Source organism: Phragmites australis, chromosome 4, assembly GCF_958298935.1.
Source record: "Phragmites australis chromosome 4, lpPhrAust1.1, whole genome shotgun sequence".
Lineage (NCBI taxonomy): Eukaryota > Viridiplantae > Streptophyta > Magnoliopsida > Poales > Poaceae > Phragmites > Phragmites australis.
In genome coordinates this window covers 39,740,343-39,755,600 of record NC_084924.1, presented here as the reverse complement: position 1 = coordinate 39,755,600, position 15,258 = coordinate 39,740,343, and the positions used below count along the sequence as shown (strand labels likewise).

The following is a 15,258-nucleotide window of genomic DNA, read 5'->3' as shown; positions in this document are numbered from 1 at the left end:
GTGATTCTGTAGCTCGAAGTGATTCTCTAAAATAATATATATGGAGAAAGTAATTATGTGCGAAAAATGAATCGAGAAGAACTGTTTTTTAGCTCTCCAGCTTATAGTTTATTTCAGATAATTACTCACACGGATTTTACTTAATGAACTAAAAGCTGAAAGCTACTGTTTTGCAGATCTTTCTAGATTTCAACCAAAAAACTGTTTTAAAAGCTCTACCAAACAAACTCTTAAACTACTATTAAAGATTAATAGCTTAACATGTAGCTAAATATGAAATAGTTAGATTTCATATCAGTTTTACACTGCACTGACGACACAGCCCTGCCACCACAACTAATCACACCGTTAGCACGTGGATTAGCAACTGCCCTTAACAAAACGCCACCAAACCAATATGGGGTTGCTCTTGCCGATCCACGCCGCTGGGGACTTCCCCGAACTGAGATCAAGCTGACAAAAACAACTGAATGGGATGGCTTCGCCTAATTTAGGTTAAGCCCCCTTAATTCCACATTAATTAGCACTCTGTTCACGTGATTAGTGAAGTCACTGGACGTGAGCGCCCGACCACACGCAACCCGGACGTCAACGCTGGCTCGGCACGTTCGGATAGGACGGCACAAATTGACAGAGCTCGGATCCGACGGCTGGCAACCGAATCGTTGGCATGGCGTGAGAATGACAAGACTCTCGTCCCTACTATTTGGATGTTTTTTTTAATAATTTATTGCTAAAACCACAGCTAAGCAAGTCCATTAAAACTAAACGAAGATGCTTGTAGACGTTGGCGAAGGAATTGTAGCGTGTAGTGACTGACATGTTCGGTAACCTCTTAGAATTCGATATCGAGCACTATTGCATTTGCAAGATGCGGAGAATCATAGCAAAATTTTCATAAAAGAATTAAAATTACAATAAAAAACAGTTCAGCACTCGCAGAAAAAGGGAAAGGAAAAACTGAGCTCCGATGCCCCAATCGACTCGACCCCTGGACTCGGGTGTTGTGCTCTGACACCTCGACTCCCCTAAACCCCCATCGTGCGCCCGCCGTCGCCGCAGCCATCCTTCTCCCCACCACCTGCATCCGAATCCCGCACACCTCCCCGGCCATGGCCACCTCCAGCGACGGCGGCGGCGAGCAGCGGCGCCTCCTCTCCATCCCCAAGGAGGGCGAGCGCATCATCGCGCCGACGCGCCGCCCCGACGGCACGCTCCGCAAGGCCATCCGCATCCGCGCCGGCTACGTGCCCCAGGAGGAGGTGGCCATATACCAGTCCAAGGGCGCCCTCGTGAGTCCTCCCTCCTCGAGCTTCCTCCCTCGCGTCAGTCAGCACCGCGTCTCTGTTCGATTTCGTTGCTCTTATCGGGGTGGCTGCTTGTCCCGTGCTCGGTGCAGATGAGGAAGTCGGGCCCCGACGTGCCGCCGGGGTACGACCCGGCGCTCGCGCTAGATGCCAAGCCTAAGACGAAGGCGGCCAAGCGGAACGAGCGGCGCAAGGAGAAACGGCAGCAGGTAGGGCTTCCTATCTGGTGTTCGTAGTCGTATCGGCATTGATGTTAGGGAAACCATCAGATTTGGTTGAATTGGCTTGTTCGTAGGTAGGATTCTTGTCTGTGCTTAGTGTTGAAGAGAGAACTTATTAATGGGGTTGGGCATTTGATGGTGGAAGGCATTGACCCTGTATTACTTAGTCATACTTATTAGTTTCTATGTGCAAAAGTTGCCCTTAAACAATGCTATCATCTTTAAGATGATTGTTTGCCTGCAGCTAGTCTGAGCTGGATTGTAAGAAATGGATGAACGACAATAGAATTAGATAATAATCTACGGTAGATGAACTATTACATTTTCTCAGATGGAATTATCTATCTGCTATTGATTAATTACTATCGATTGCTTGGTTGTGGCAATAATTTGCATTCAATTCTCCATACATGATTATGTAAGGTCATCGTTGGTGCACTGACCTCTTCAATATCACCCATATTTTACCATGTCCCAAGTTAATGATGGGTGTTATATGTGGTTCCTGAACAATATAGCCCCTGGTACATGCTATGCATGTCTCACCTTGCTGCCATCCATCCATGTGTGTTTGTTATGAAACAAGTTCTATGCCAACCTTATGGAGCTTCTTTGTGTGTATAATTTGGAATCATCAACTCATAAGGCTATTCAAAACTACCAGAACACAGTAGCTATCTCGCATTCCTTCTATAGAAATCTCACTGTCTACCCGAATTATTTTCTTGTCGTTTTATCTGAACTAAAAACTCGGTCGATCTTGTCATCTCAATCATGAGGTAGCATCATGCTGAATTAGTGATTGATGCGGAAATAGCTTGCATCATTGTACCTGTGTATTCACTTTATTGTGGTGCTCAAGCTTATGCTGCTTTGGGGCTTCAGGTACTAGGAGCTCTGGGAGCAGCTCGTAGTAATCTGATCCAGTCCCACTGTCAGTGCTGCAGTGAGAACATCCACCTAAGCAACATTTGTTTTATTGCTCTCCTCTGGTCCTGTTTCTTGCTACCATCATGACTGTACTTGTTGTCTTGCTGTACTAACTTTGGGTAAAAAAAAAAAAATAGGCATCTGATGAAGAAAAGTACGAGTCATGTAGCTTCCCCAATGCCTTTGCTTACAAAATAATTAAATAAGGGTGTTGTGACAAGTTAAACTGACCTGAACAAAGCGACATACTGATGAGTTGGAGAATAGCCTTATGGCAAGAACTGGTTGACTTGAGGTCCTAAGCCCCTAAGGACTTGGAGTTTATTCATCATATGATTGTATTCCTAATTCACAATTTTTTGTAGTTGTTCCGATTGGAGATCAGTGTGTGGCTCCATAGATGCCATATATCGATTCTGTTGCTTTCTCGCAGTGGGGAAATATTCTCTGGTATAAATGCATGTCCAATATTTCTCAGCAGGCTCCTCCCCCATTGTTCCCTCCTAAAAAAATTGCATCACCAATATTATTTGATACAAAAAATCATCGTGTCTTTGTAATCAGAATCTTTTTGCATGCATACTTTGTGTTGAAGAAAACACCACCATACATGTCTTTCTGAAATAGCGGAATTGTCCCGACACATGCATCATTAGCTCATTACCAGAGATATTTAAGTTTGCTACCTCATGAACAAAGTTTATCATGCAACTTCATTTTGGGCTGACTATAATTTCAGCTTGTTTTCTTCAAAGAATCTCAGTGCACACTATTTGTACCTTTCTGATGTGTAATCTTCCAAACTTGCTGTCCACAATGGACTATTAGTGGGTTATGTTGGCTGATTAATATTGTTGGGTCAAGTGATGTCACGAACCCATTTATCCCACAACACAGCAAGCAAATGGGTTAAGAAATAACAACCCAAACAATAGTTGATTATGAGACATAGCAAGATGGCAACCTAACTGCCCTGATGAAAACTAGTTTTTTGTGCACAATTCTTAAATGTGTCAATGTGAAATGGTTACATGAGTACTTAATGGATCAACACAATGACTTAAGCTATTCATGCTCTGGCAGATATAACAATGAATTCAAAAAATATAAATTAACGTGTTTGTTTCTGATAAATTATCTGGTCAATAATTGGGTTAGTACAACACTGTATTTCAATTGTTTTGTACTACAGTAATGATTGGATCTCCTTTAGATTGAACATATCTGGTTTGTTAGAAGCTGGCTGTATGATGTAATGTTGGGCGTGTTTATTGGCAGGCTAGTTCGACAAATGATAAAGGAAAGGTCTTGGATATTGAGGAAGCTGATGCTGGAGAAACTGACAAGGTTATTTCTTCCAAAACTGATAAGCAAAGGGATTCAGTGGACATTGTAACAAAGCAGATAAGTGGCATTGCTATTTCTGAATTACCTGTTATAGCAACGCCCTCCACAACTGATAACTCACAACCGGAGTCATCTGCTCCAGACATAGACAAGAAAATTCGAGCACTGAAGAAGAAGGTTTTCCTCTCGCTCCCTCTTTATGTGTGCACCATTTTTATGCAAAAAAAAGAGGAATCAGAGTTGTTTGCCCAGTTCCAAACAGATGTTTATACCACTTTCCTGGTTTTTATTTTCTCCAATATCAAGTTGGATTTTGTCTTGTTTCTGGTAAACTTTAAGTATGTGTTTTTAATTTTCAGTATTTTCAAATATAATAGTGATATAACGTGTCTTCCTGGAGCACTAGTTTTACAATTAACCTAAACTGCTCATTACTTTTTTAACGCACTGGGATCTTGGCTCCTATTTATTGAAATCATTTTTGTCCTACTTTCCAATGTATTTATGCCGATTGCCAATAATCCAATGTTAATATCTTCTATTGATTGTTCTTTCTTTTCTATTGTTTTAGTGCATTAAGGTATTCTGTTCTTGCTTTAAACTTGGAGGACCAGCCTAGTAGATTCTGGCAGTGGTACTTTGACTTATCAGTATTAGCTCTAAATTTAATTGAATATTTGATGTTCAATTTTTTTCTCAAGTACCATTTTTACTTGTTTGCGGGCCTTGTAGTCAATTGATTTAGCATATTCACTATGATCTTTTAGAAAAAATATTTTTGCCCTGATTTATGTTTAGAAAAATTATTGATGGGTAGTAGTAGATTCTTTAATTTACAAAGTTGATGCAATGTGTGTTAGCATGATGACAGTAATATTTTAGGAACCAAATAGGATGAGGTCTGACTTGGATGAATTTGCCTTGATTTTTTGCAGATACGCTTAGCTGAAGCACAATTGCAAGGTGATCCCAAAAAATTGAAACCTGAGACGCTGGAAAAGATGAAAAAGATTGAAGGGTGGCGTGAGGAGCTAAAACTTTTGGAGGACAAGACGGCTCCTGCGGCTTCCTAGACAACGTCGAGTTCGGCTCTGATGTAAAGCCACCGCTACCAAAACAATCACCATGGTGTTGTGCTGATCCAAGGTCCAATCAATCACCATAGGCTTTTCCATTACCTGTGTGGGTTGCTGGAAAAGCAGTCCAGTAGATGTGGGTTCGCGCAGAACGATGGAAGATTTTTTTCACCACACATTTGTCGTCTCATGTTCGCCAGCAAGTTTCAAGATTTGTATCGCAAGATCCATCTGTCACAGACCAACAATGAGACAACATATTCGATTATTGTGACAGTGGCTGTACCTTCGGTGTATCCTGCCAATTCTGGGGATTTCTTGACACTGGATCAGAATGTACTTTCTCCCCTACACCTTCGAATTAATCGCTCTGCATTGACACCATTATTCACAATTTGTGTAATTCATCAACTTTTCAGGCCTTGTCATTTCTTGGTTGCAACTTGCAGCTGACAGTAGAGTTGCCGGACAGCTCCTCTGTCCGTGTCCCTACTTGTGTTCCATCTTCAGCCTTTCTAGGTTTCTGTCACCATTTAGAGCATCTAACTGGCTCTCTAAAACTAGTTTCATATATCTCATATAGAAAGTTTCTCTACACGTTTCAATCGACTTTCTAAATCTCACTTCTTAAATTCTACTTACCTATATTTTATTAGTATTTTATAAATAAAAAATATTTACAACAATTATATTTTCAACGGCTAAATTTTGTACATGTTTGAATTTTATTTGAATTTAAATTGAATTAAAAGAAGAATATTACATAAAATGATAAAAATGCATATAAATAGAGTATTATAAAAAAACTCACTTTTCACCATATAACCTATGATTGAAAATAATTTTAAAAATTAGTCCATCACATAGAAAGAGTATTAGTGAAATTTCTAGATTTTAATAAATTTATTTAAAACCCTAACAATTATTATAAGTTATAAAAATAGTATTTTTGGAGAATTTTAATTTAAATACTACATAAGCTTTTGGGTGGATTTAATTAAAATAGGTTTCCCATGAATTATGAAATACATAAAAAAAAATTGTAGGATTTTTAGAGCAATATAAGTTTTTTGAAGCAACACGTGCAAGTCACGTCTAAAGTATCATAGCTAGCCTCGTACGTTCTCGTAATATGGCGAGCTAGGCGGAGCTATAGTGAGTCAGATAGCGATAGCGAGTTGGAATCCGTTAGAGTGGTTTTTTTCATCCGCTCAGCAAATTTGCTGGTGGCTAGGCAAGTAGCGAGCCCCTTCGAGATGCTCTTATAACGAAACGACCCTTCTCCAGAGGATGTACCAAAGATTCTCCGTCTTTTACCGTTTTCTTTTGGAGAATTAAGGGGCAGAGCTTCACGACAAACGCTGAAGAACGGTGGAGCGGTGAAACAGTTTTTCAGCGTTGAATCGTGAACACAGGCAGGCAGTCAGCCAAGTGCAAGTCAGCAAACGACGCGTGAGAAAGGTCCTCCAGCGAGGCCGACAGCAATATGGTTGACATGCCAAATAGAGAGCGACAGCCAATCGAAGAATTTTCTTGTGAGTTCCGTGCATTGGAAAAGGAAAGAAAACATCGCCGTACGTTCCTGCCTTAGCATAAAAGTTAAACAAGACATGAAAATCCAAGCAAACAACTGCTGTTGACAGTTCCAAAGCTTGAACCCTATTTTTTTTCTATATATTTTCTTCCTCATAGCATATCATGGCATCAACACAATCACCACATGGGCATGCAGACATATTTACATCGGCCGCTCTGACTCTACAACTCATGCGCTCAAATGCACATCCGTTGTTCTCTCCGGGCAGAAGAATATAGCCGGCGGTTCAGGCACGAGGACATCTTCCCCTCAAACGCATGTCAAAGAATCAACTAATGAAACACAAGAGGCTGAACATGATGCTGTTGACAACACTAGTTCCTGGTAAAGAAGAACCGTCCTTTTCAGCCAGCTCCGCATGATTTGCAAGGACTAATATCTGCAGGTAGGAGTAGGATACGCACAAAAGTCAGGAAACCACGCGCTTATGGAAGAAACAAGTGGTACCCTAGTGAGCCACAGCTGAACAGCTGAAGGCAGCAAGCCAGCCACAAGCTTGTATCTAACATGATATGTAAAATTTCACTGAGAAAAGTGGGCTGTTTTCCAGGGCAGTGCACATGATTAGAAATTGCTAGGAGCAACGTGGTGCTCAATTTCCCATGACCTAAAACTCTCTGCAATTTTAGTATGGGCATTAAACAAAAAAGGTAGAAGGTTAACTTACAATTCTGCCAAAATGCTATAAATGATCCTCAGTTTATAAATTGACACCACGCACAGATGAATTTGAGCGAGAAGATGTCCTCATAGACCGTATTGACCGCATTGACCTGTTCACGAATGGATGCTCCAACAGTTTGGATGCAGAAGGTCTGCCTTCTGGATTGGGCTTTACACACTGACTTATGAAATCACGAGCATCCCTCGAAATAACACTTGGAATTACTGGTGGTTCCCCCTTTCCAATCCTGTATAAAGCTTGTGTCTGCAGAACATGTTGCGAGAATGGGTGTAAATATATATTGAGAATCAAGTAAATTGTATGTACATGGGCACGTTCATATAATTTTAAGCCAACAGCCCAACACAGCAATTCAAATTTACAGAAGTTAGAACTAAATTCTTTCTCACCCATTCCAGATCTGGGTAGGGAACTTGACGTGTCAACATCTCTAGGACGGTGCAACCAAGACTCCATATATCAGCTGCAGGTCCATATGTCTTCTTTGGATTGACAACCTGAAAATTTATATTTTAGTGTGTCCATCTAGCATGATCTTACAGGGTAGGGACAACTCATACATGCTGTTATTTCAAGGACCTAATTGATATAACAAAGAACGTTTGCCAGCAAATAAAGTTCGCACAAGCCCAAGACAAAATCAATAAATCATCAGTTAGCTACACTGAAATATTGAATCAGCCATTACTCTACCAAGAATTAACTTATCAATAACATATACTATCCAGCCAAGATTCGATGGCCTCTCGGTCACTCTGCTACTGTAGTTTACTGTAGCATTGGGCCCTGATACTGTTATGTATACATATATGTATACGCGTATGCATATACATATAGGTATACATTTATACGTATATATACATATACATATGTGTACATATGTAATTTTCTTTTTCGGGAAATTCTAGAAAAATGTCGAAATGAATATTAGTTATATTAATAAATCGGCTGAAAAAATCTAAAATGCAAAGAAAAATATCTAAAACTCAAAAAATATGAAACAGATTTTTTTTAGGTTAGTATTACTTTCATCTACATGTTAAAATGCATAAAAGTACTACTGTTTTCTCTATAATTAATTGAATGTGTTTAACATTAATAATTTCATAAATAAATATTAAAATGTACAAAATTTGTGAACCTAATTTTTTAGTCTTCTTTTATCATGCTCTGTACAGCAAAATAAAAACGGGCGCAGCGTAGGCGTGCCTATCAGACTAAGGGCCTGTTTGTTTGAGCTTCTGCTTTTGGGCTTTTCTGAAAAACTGTGCTTTTGGCTTGTCTGAAAAGCTGTGCTTTTGGCTTGTCTGAAAAGCTGCTTTTGGAAATAAGTTGTTGGCTTCTACAACAAATTTTTGACTTCTCAGCACATAGCTTCTCAGAAAAGTATATCTCAGCGAGGTTCTCAGCTTTAATTTATTTTTCTCAGAAACAGGCTTCTGGCTTCTCCAGAAACCACTTCTCCAGAACCCAGTTTGTTCTGACTTCTGGTTTCTGGCTTCTGCCAGTAGCAGGAGCAGAAAACAAACAGGGCCTAGTTACACTGAACTGGATGTTTGATTGCTCTTTAGTGACAGCACTGAAGCAGGGCACTACCCCAAGCAATGTTTCAGTACTTTAGGACACAACTGCAACACTTCCTAATGCCATCTCCAATATTTCACCACTAGGTAATACTGTTAGTCCACTACTTACAGTTGATTATTCATTCTACACAAATTATTAATGGAAAACGGACAAATAAATCCAAGCATAGTCTAAAATCTGAAGTCATAGAGTATGATGGTTTACCTCAGGTGCCATCCAATACACAGTTCCTTTGCATGATTTAATCGCACTGAATTTGGTAATCTGTAAGAGAATTGATAATAACAATATTGCATTAGATAAGTACGGTATGGGATAATTAAACTACTATTCATTATTCGAAGATCAAACATAAAATTAAGCAGATTTCACAAGGATGCAAACAGACCTCCTTAGCAAGTCCAAAATCTGCAAGTTTCACAGATCCATTGGCATGCACCAATATATTTGCACATTTGATGTCTCTGAAATGAGATTTAAAACTACAGTTCAGAATGTGCATATATAACAGTATAAGAGTACATAAATTATTCTGCAATTCTTATCAAATCGATACTTATAACCACTAATAATACCTATTTTATGTTTTATAGCCTCTTTGTTGGGATTCATCTCTAGCCTACCCCAACTTGCTTGGGACTAAATCACTAAAGGCTTTTGTTGTTGTTGTTATCAAATCAATGTGAAAATATAATTATTTGCATAGTAGAGCATACTCATTCAAACTGATGGCCACGTAATTGTCCGCCCTTTCACTGGCTGTTTTCAGTGATCTCATTTGTTACACTGATGCAGGATGAAAAACATGAAACCATTATAGGTATATGAACAGAACTAATATTATTACCTATGAATAATGTCTCTTTCATGGAGGTAAGTCAACCCATTAAGAATTTGCCTTGTATACGCGGAGACATGAGTATCTCGCAGGCGGTACTTCTGATACAACGATGCAAGAGATCCTTGGGTCACTAGTTCAAGGAAGATGTAAAGTTTCGAGTCTTCCTGCAAGAGAGAGTGCATCCAAAATAAAACAATAAATTTCTATACATACAGCATATAGTATTTCAACGAAGTGATGAACTGAAGTTACTTACTTTGTCTGTTCCGTAATACTGTACTATATTCTCATGCTCAAACTGGCTTAGAAGTGCAATTTCCTGAAAAGATGAAAATAGATGCCACATTTTGCAACACTTATTTTCTTTTGAGAAAATGGGGCATAGATGGCCAGCGTAGTCCTCTTAAGGATAATAGCGCACAGGTCATGGGATCAAATCTCAGAAAATCGCAGTGGAAAATCAACATAAATAACCTTTCAATCAGTGCTTAGCGGAAATCAAACTCAATCATGAACCAGAATATCGAGGTGCCACACAAGTTGAGCTAGGTAACAGTTGTATTGCAATTCACAATAAAGATGGCAAAACTACCTGTAACAGATTATAACTCTCTATTATCAAGACAAAAATATAGCAAAACTAACCTGTTCAAGCTGAAAAATACACTGCTTCGCGTTGCTCCCTTGATCATATAAGCTCACTTCTTTGACAGCAAAGAAGACACCCTCACTGAGAATACGACACACAAACATAAGAGACTTGTGAAAGGAAAACATTTGAGCAGGCTAATAATGAAGGCAGCAATCCCTATATCGCATTGGCATGAAGACTAAAGAACAAATGCTGTCTTGTTTCATCCAGGACAACAATGTCTCGCGTGTTGTTCTCAAAGCTGAATATCCAAGTTACTATGACCTATCGCTAAGAAACCCGCATAATGCAGAACACTTAAATGAGTAAATATTTGTTAATCTCAGTTCTAGTATTAATACAATCAGAGTTCTAAAAAAACAAGCAATCGAATAGGTGAAGAATTATTTAGTGTTCAGCCAGAACTCATGTAGCACAGCATTTTGGTACACCATGATGCCATATCCTCTTGTATGATTGATGATTTGGTTCGTGGAACTGGATGGGATTCTGATTTTAGTTGAGTCTCGACTGCCTTCAACTTTGGATCACGTTAACTGAGTTGTCAAAAATGAAATCATTTAACTAATTCAATTACTACTTACTACCAGGCTGTATATAGTGTCCGTTTCTCCTTAACAGCTAAAAATGGAGCAGTAAGCTCCAATCAACTATACAATTAGTTCTGCAAAACCCAGATTAACCAAGGCTTCTAGATGTACCTTATGCTAACATATGGAAAGATATAGCTTGTTCAATTGTTTATTCCAGGCACAAACTAAACAAACGGCACAGAAGAACTGAATTTTATCTTTAGAGAACTTACTCGCTGATGCCCTCATAAACCGTCCCGAACGAGCCACTCCCCAGGAGCATCCCTCGGTTCCATGACCGGATCTTCCTCCTAAACCTCCCATTCGGTGAGATGTGGAACATGGACTCGGTGGTCGTGCTCGACGTCTCGTCATCGTTGATCGTGGATAACGAAGACGTGCCGGTGAAGTCCTCAGACGTCTCTCCCAGTCTGAGCTCCTCCAACGTCAACACTACTGCCGCATCCTCCTCCTCTTCCTCATCCACCGCATCCTGGCGTCCAAAACCACAGCTAGATCTGATCACCGGGACATGCTCTTTGTCATCCGGCGCGAACGACCGCAGGATGTCCCACGTGGATCCCGCCCCGCAGACAGCCGGCAGCGCCATCGAGGGCGGCGGCTTGAGCACCGGCGGCGGGCGCACGCCCTTGATTCCTCCCTCGCCGGCTGCCCTCTTCACATCCAGACGGGTGAGCTCTAGTGGATCCAGCCGTGCCGGCCGCTCTGGAGCTTCGATTGGGGCGTCCCTTGCCGCCGCTTCCGTCGCCGGCAGCTCAGGGTCGGCGTCCGCAGGCCGGGCCGGCTCCTCGGCACCCTCGCGACGGAGCGGAGAGTCCCGCGCAGGGGGGTCGGGATTGGGGTGCGCGGAGGAATCCCGCGCAGGGGAGCTGGAGGCGGAGGGGGAGGAGCGCACGGCCTTGTGCGCCTCCCAATCGGCGAGCGGGATGGCGAAGTCGTCGGGCCCGGAGAGCCCGAGACTTTGGCAGAGGAGCTGGACGTCCCCGCCCCCGTCGCCGCTACGGCCGATGCGGAAGCTGGTGACGAGGTCGAGGGAGCAGGCCGCGGACCCGGCGAGCGAGGCCGGCCCGGAGGTCGGCGGGGACGGCGGGTAGCTGCAGAAGTTTGCGGCGTCGTACCCGATGTTCTTGGACGCGTTGCGTCGGTCGAGCCGCCGAAGGCGGCGCCTGGAGGAGCCGGAGCCACTGCCGCCCGACGGCGACGGCGCAGGGTCCTGCGCGGAGGGGGTCGGGCCCATCGGCGGCGGCCCTCAGATCATGGGACGGAGGAGAGAACGCCGAAAGCGAGAGCCGCTTGGGTATGCGGGAGACGACAAGCGGGGGATTTTTTTGGTTAGCCGCGACTAAGGCTTTTGGGTTTTTCGGTGGCTGAGGCGGAGGACGAGCAGGAGAAGGAGGAGTTGTCCGCGTTGACCTGCATCTTTTCCCGGTGGTCCGGTCAGCAACGCGACGCGGCAACAGCGGGCAGCTCGGCCCCGCCCTGGGCCCCTGGCGCGGGCTAAAGCTTCGCCGGAGACGCGGACTTGGGTGGCTGATGGCGGCCCCGCGCGCGCGCGATGGAATGGTTGCGGCGCGGTGACGAGTGCTGGCGTGCGGGCCAACGCCGGCGGTGACCTCAACAACTGATGGGCCGGCACGTGGCCAGATGCGCGGGTGTTACTTTACTGTGTGTCAGTGAGCTGATGAGCTCAGCGGCCGATGGATTGGCACGTGCGGACGTGCTTGTGTGCAGCGACGGATCACCGGGGGTACAGGGCGCACTTGGCTCCCCTTCGATTTTTAGGTTTGAAAGAGAAAAAAAAAATAGAAGGAGGAGAAAGAATTTGGTGGCTCTGAATCTGTTACTGTTGTTATTCTTGCTACATATGCAGACAGTATATTATATGAGTGTGTGTATGGCTAATTATGTACTATAACCTAATAGTTAGTCAGTATGCTAGTGGATTATACGTTAGATCTCATATCACGTGTTTTCGAGTTTTTTACTGTAAATTTGATGTATGTTTTACAAGTGATCATCTGTCTTGCCACTACTTTATCTTAGTTTTTTGCGATAATCTCAAATTTCATCACCTGGTTGGGTTTTTTCCCCTTTTCGAGAGAGAGTATGGAGGTATTGAGTACTTAGCACGACAATACTTTAGAACCATATGCGTTGATAAATCGGTACCAAAGCTGTAGAGTATATGGACTGATTTTGCACGGCCGGTGCGATTAACTTGGTGGTAGTTCCGTACCACGGGTAACCTTCATATAGTTCACCGGATAGGGCTAGCTAGACGTGTGCCTTTTTGAGATTTTTAAATAATGTTATTTTATTGGCAAGAGCCTGCCCTTTCAATCAATCTCCGGCCGCTCAGTGCCGCTATTGGTGCGAGTTGTAAGGAGTCTTGGTCTGCGGGTGGAGATTCGTGAGGGGATATAAAATAATAGATAAAATTATAAAATTGTAAGAATAGATACATGTCGATACGTGAAGTGCTGACTAGTGATCTAGCAGCACTCCGCATGCAAGCTTCCTATGTGACAGTGGGCTCAGAGACCTATCGGTACGTGGAATGCCGACAAGTCATGGGTCCAGCGAAACGGGGGTGCCACGAGGGCTTTTTTGGACTAAGGAGACGTGTCGACACGCGGAGTGCTGACATGTACCAGCTAAGACTTGTCGGTACTCGAAGTGTCGACAAACCTATAATTTCTATAAGGTCGCCGATCGGTTCGGCTTCTTCCCAAGCGAGTTCAACGTTCGACCGAGAGCAACGGCACGCGCGGAGGAGAGAGAGAGAGTGGTGTCGTGCAGAGGAGAGAGGGTGCGGAGGAAGAACCGGCAGCGTTGTTCGTCGGTAAATTTTTTTTATTTAAATTAGAATAGGAATAGTAGTAGATAGAATAGGAAAATTTTAGGTAGATTAGAGACAAATTTGGGTAGAAAAATTAGATTAGAGATATAGTTATGTAAAATAATATATAGACACTAAAGACGTATCTACTGTGGTTGTTTGGGTGGATCCTCTTCACCAGCACGAACGCAGACACCGTCGACAAGCGACTCGAGAAGCTGGACCTGAGACGACGAGGAAGGGAAAATATCACGCAACACTCAGTAGAGTATCAGTAGTAATTAGCTAGTTTCAATTCCCTACGGCATGTTAGGTTTAAAATCGTTTCATGTCTAGATTACTTTTAGAATTGTATTATACATGTCAATATCATCGTTACTTTCTGTATGTGTCTTCTTTAAATTTTTTAAGGTATATTAGATTTATCATCGGTACATGTCTATGATACAATGAAAAATGTACCAAATATGCCACTATCGCACTTTAACATTTCAACATTACAAGCGGACATATGGAGGTACACTGAATTTTGATATGCATGTGCCTCATAAATGATTCTTTCCTAATTATAAAATAATATTACTAAAAAATTAAATAATTATTGAAATATCACATGTCGGATTACCGATAAGCCTATCGGTACTTGGAATGCCGACATGCTGGTCGGCTCTCACCTCATCTGACAGCTATATCGGTGTTCACCTGAGGGTATGTCAACATGCGAAGTGTTAACATGCCTTTTTAGCCACATATGCGTGCCGACAGGTTCTTAGACCCACTGCCACCTAATAAGTCTGCATGCGGAATGTCGACAGGTCTCTATTCAGTACGACCCATACCGACATGTACTTATTCGTGTGATTTTGTGAATTTAACTATTATTTTTATAATTTTCTAATAAAATAATATTATTAAAAAACTTTTTGTGGCCATTACATTACCAAGCCACCTTGATCCAACCCCACCGTAGCTACGAAAAGCAAGACACTTTACCGCCATAGAGGACCGACAACGACTTAGGCGGGTGTGAGATTACCGCCCGGCCATAGCCAGGCTGTGCGACTGTGCGAGGGGATGCAACTAGAAGCATCTGGTGCTACCATCACACGACGACTGAGTTAGGGCTTGTTTGTTTGAGCTTCTGCTTTTGGCTTTTCTGAAAAGTTGTGCTTTTGGCTTTTCTGAAAAGCTGCTTTTGAAAATAAGTTGTTGGCTTCTACAATAAATTTTTGGTCACTCAGCACATAACTTCTCAGAAAAGTCACTCTCAGCGAGCTTCTCAGCTTCTAGTTCATTTTCCTCAGAAACAACTTCTGACTTTTCCAGAAACCACTTCTCAGCAAACTCGTTTGTTCTGACTTCTGGGCTTCTGACAAAAGCAGAAGCTAGAAGCAGCTGTAAACAAATAGACACTTAGTTACCCACACGAAAACTATGTCTCGTGCTCCCGCGGCAATCTGTGATATCACTGTTAGAACTATTTGCGGGGCAAATCTTAGTTGCAAACAAATAAACTGGTGCAAATTTGTGAACAGAGAGTATCGTCCGTTCAATCTAATCTCTATCCGAATAATGCGGTTGAT

General features: G+C 42.4%; 2 protein-coding genes across 2 annotated transcripts; one reads left to right on the top strand and one right to left on the bottom strand.

Annotated features, from left to right (window-relative positions):
- Nucleotides 1-950: 950 nt before the first annotated feature.
- LOC133916478 (partner of Y14 and mago-like) lies at nucleotides 951-5,302 on the top strand. The gene is made up of 4 exons (XM_062360158.1): nucleotides 951-1,292; nucleotides 1,400-1,516; nucleotides 3,737-3,982; nucleotides 4,741-5,302. The coding sequence occupies exons 1-4, from the start codon at nucleotides 1,113-1,115 to the stop codon at nucleotides 4,876-4,878; spliced, it is 681 nt and encodes a 226-aa protein (XP_062216142.1). The 5' UTR covers nucleotides 951-1,112; the 3' UTR covers nucleotides 4,879-5,302.
- Nucleotides 5,303-6,529: 1,227 nt separating this feature from the next.
- On the bottom strand, nucleotides 6,530-12,309 carry LOC133916477 (mitogen-activated protein kinase kinase kinase 1-like). Its single transcript, XM_062360157.1, has 9 exons — nucleotides 11,049-12,309; nucleotides 10,237-10,321; nucleotides 9,848-9,910; nucleotides 9,598-9,755; nucleotides 9,139-9,214; nucleotides 8,955-9,014; nucleotides 7,553-7,660; nucleotides 7,146-7,406; nucleotides 6,530-6,857 (listed from the first exon to the last, which is right to left on the bottom strand). The coding sequence occupies exons 1-8, from the start codon at nucleotides 12,071-12,073 to the stop codon at nucleotides 7,179-7,181; spliced, it is 1,803 nt and encodes a 600-aa protein (XP_062216141.1). The 5' UTR covers nucleotides 12,074-12,309; the 3' UTR covers nucleotides 6,530-6,857; nucleotides 7,146-7,178.
- Between the last annotated feature and the right edge of the window lie 2,949 nt (nucleotides 12,310-15,258).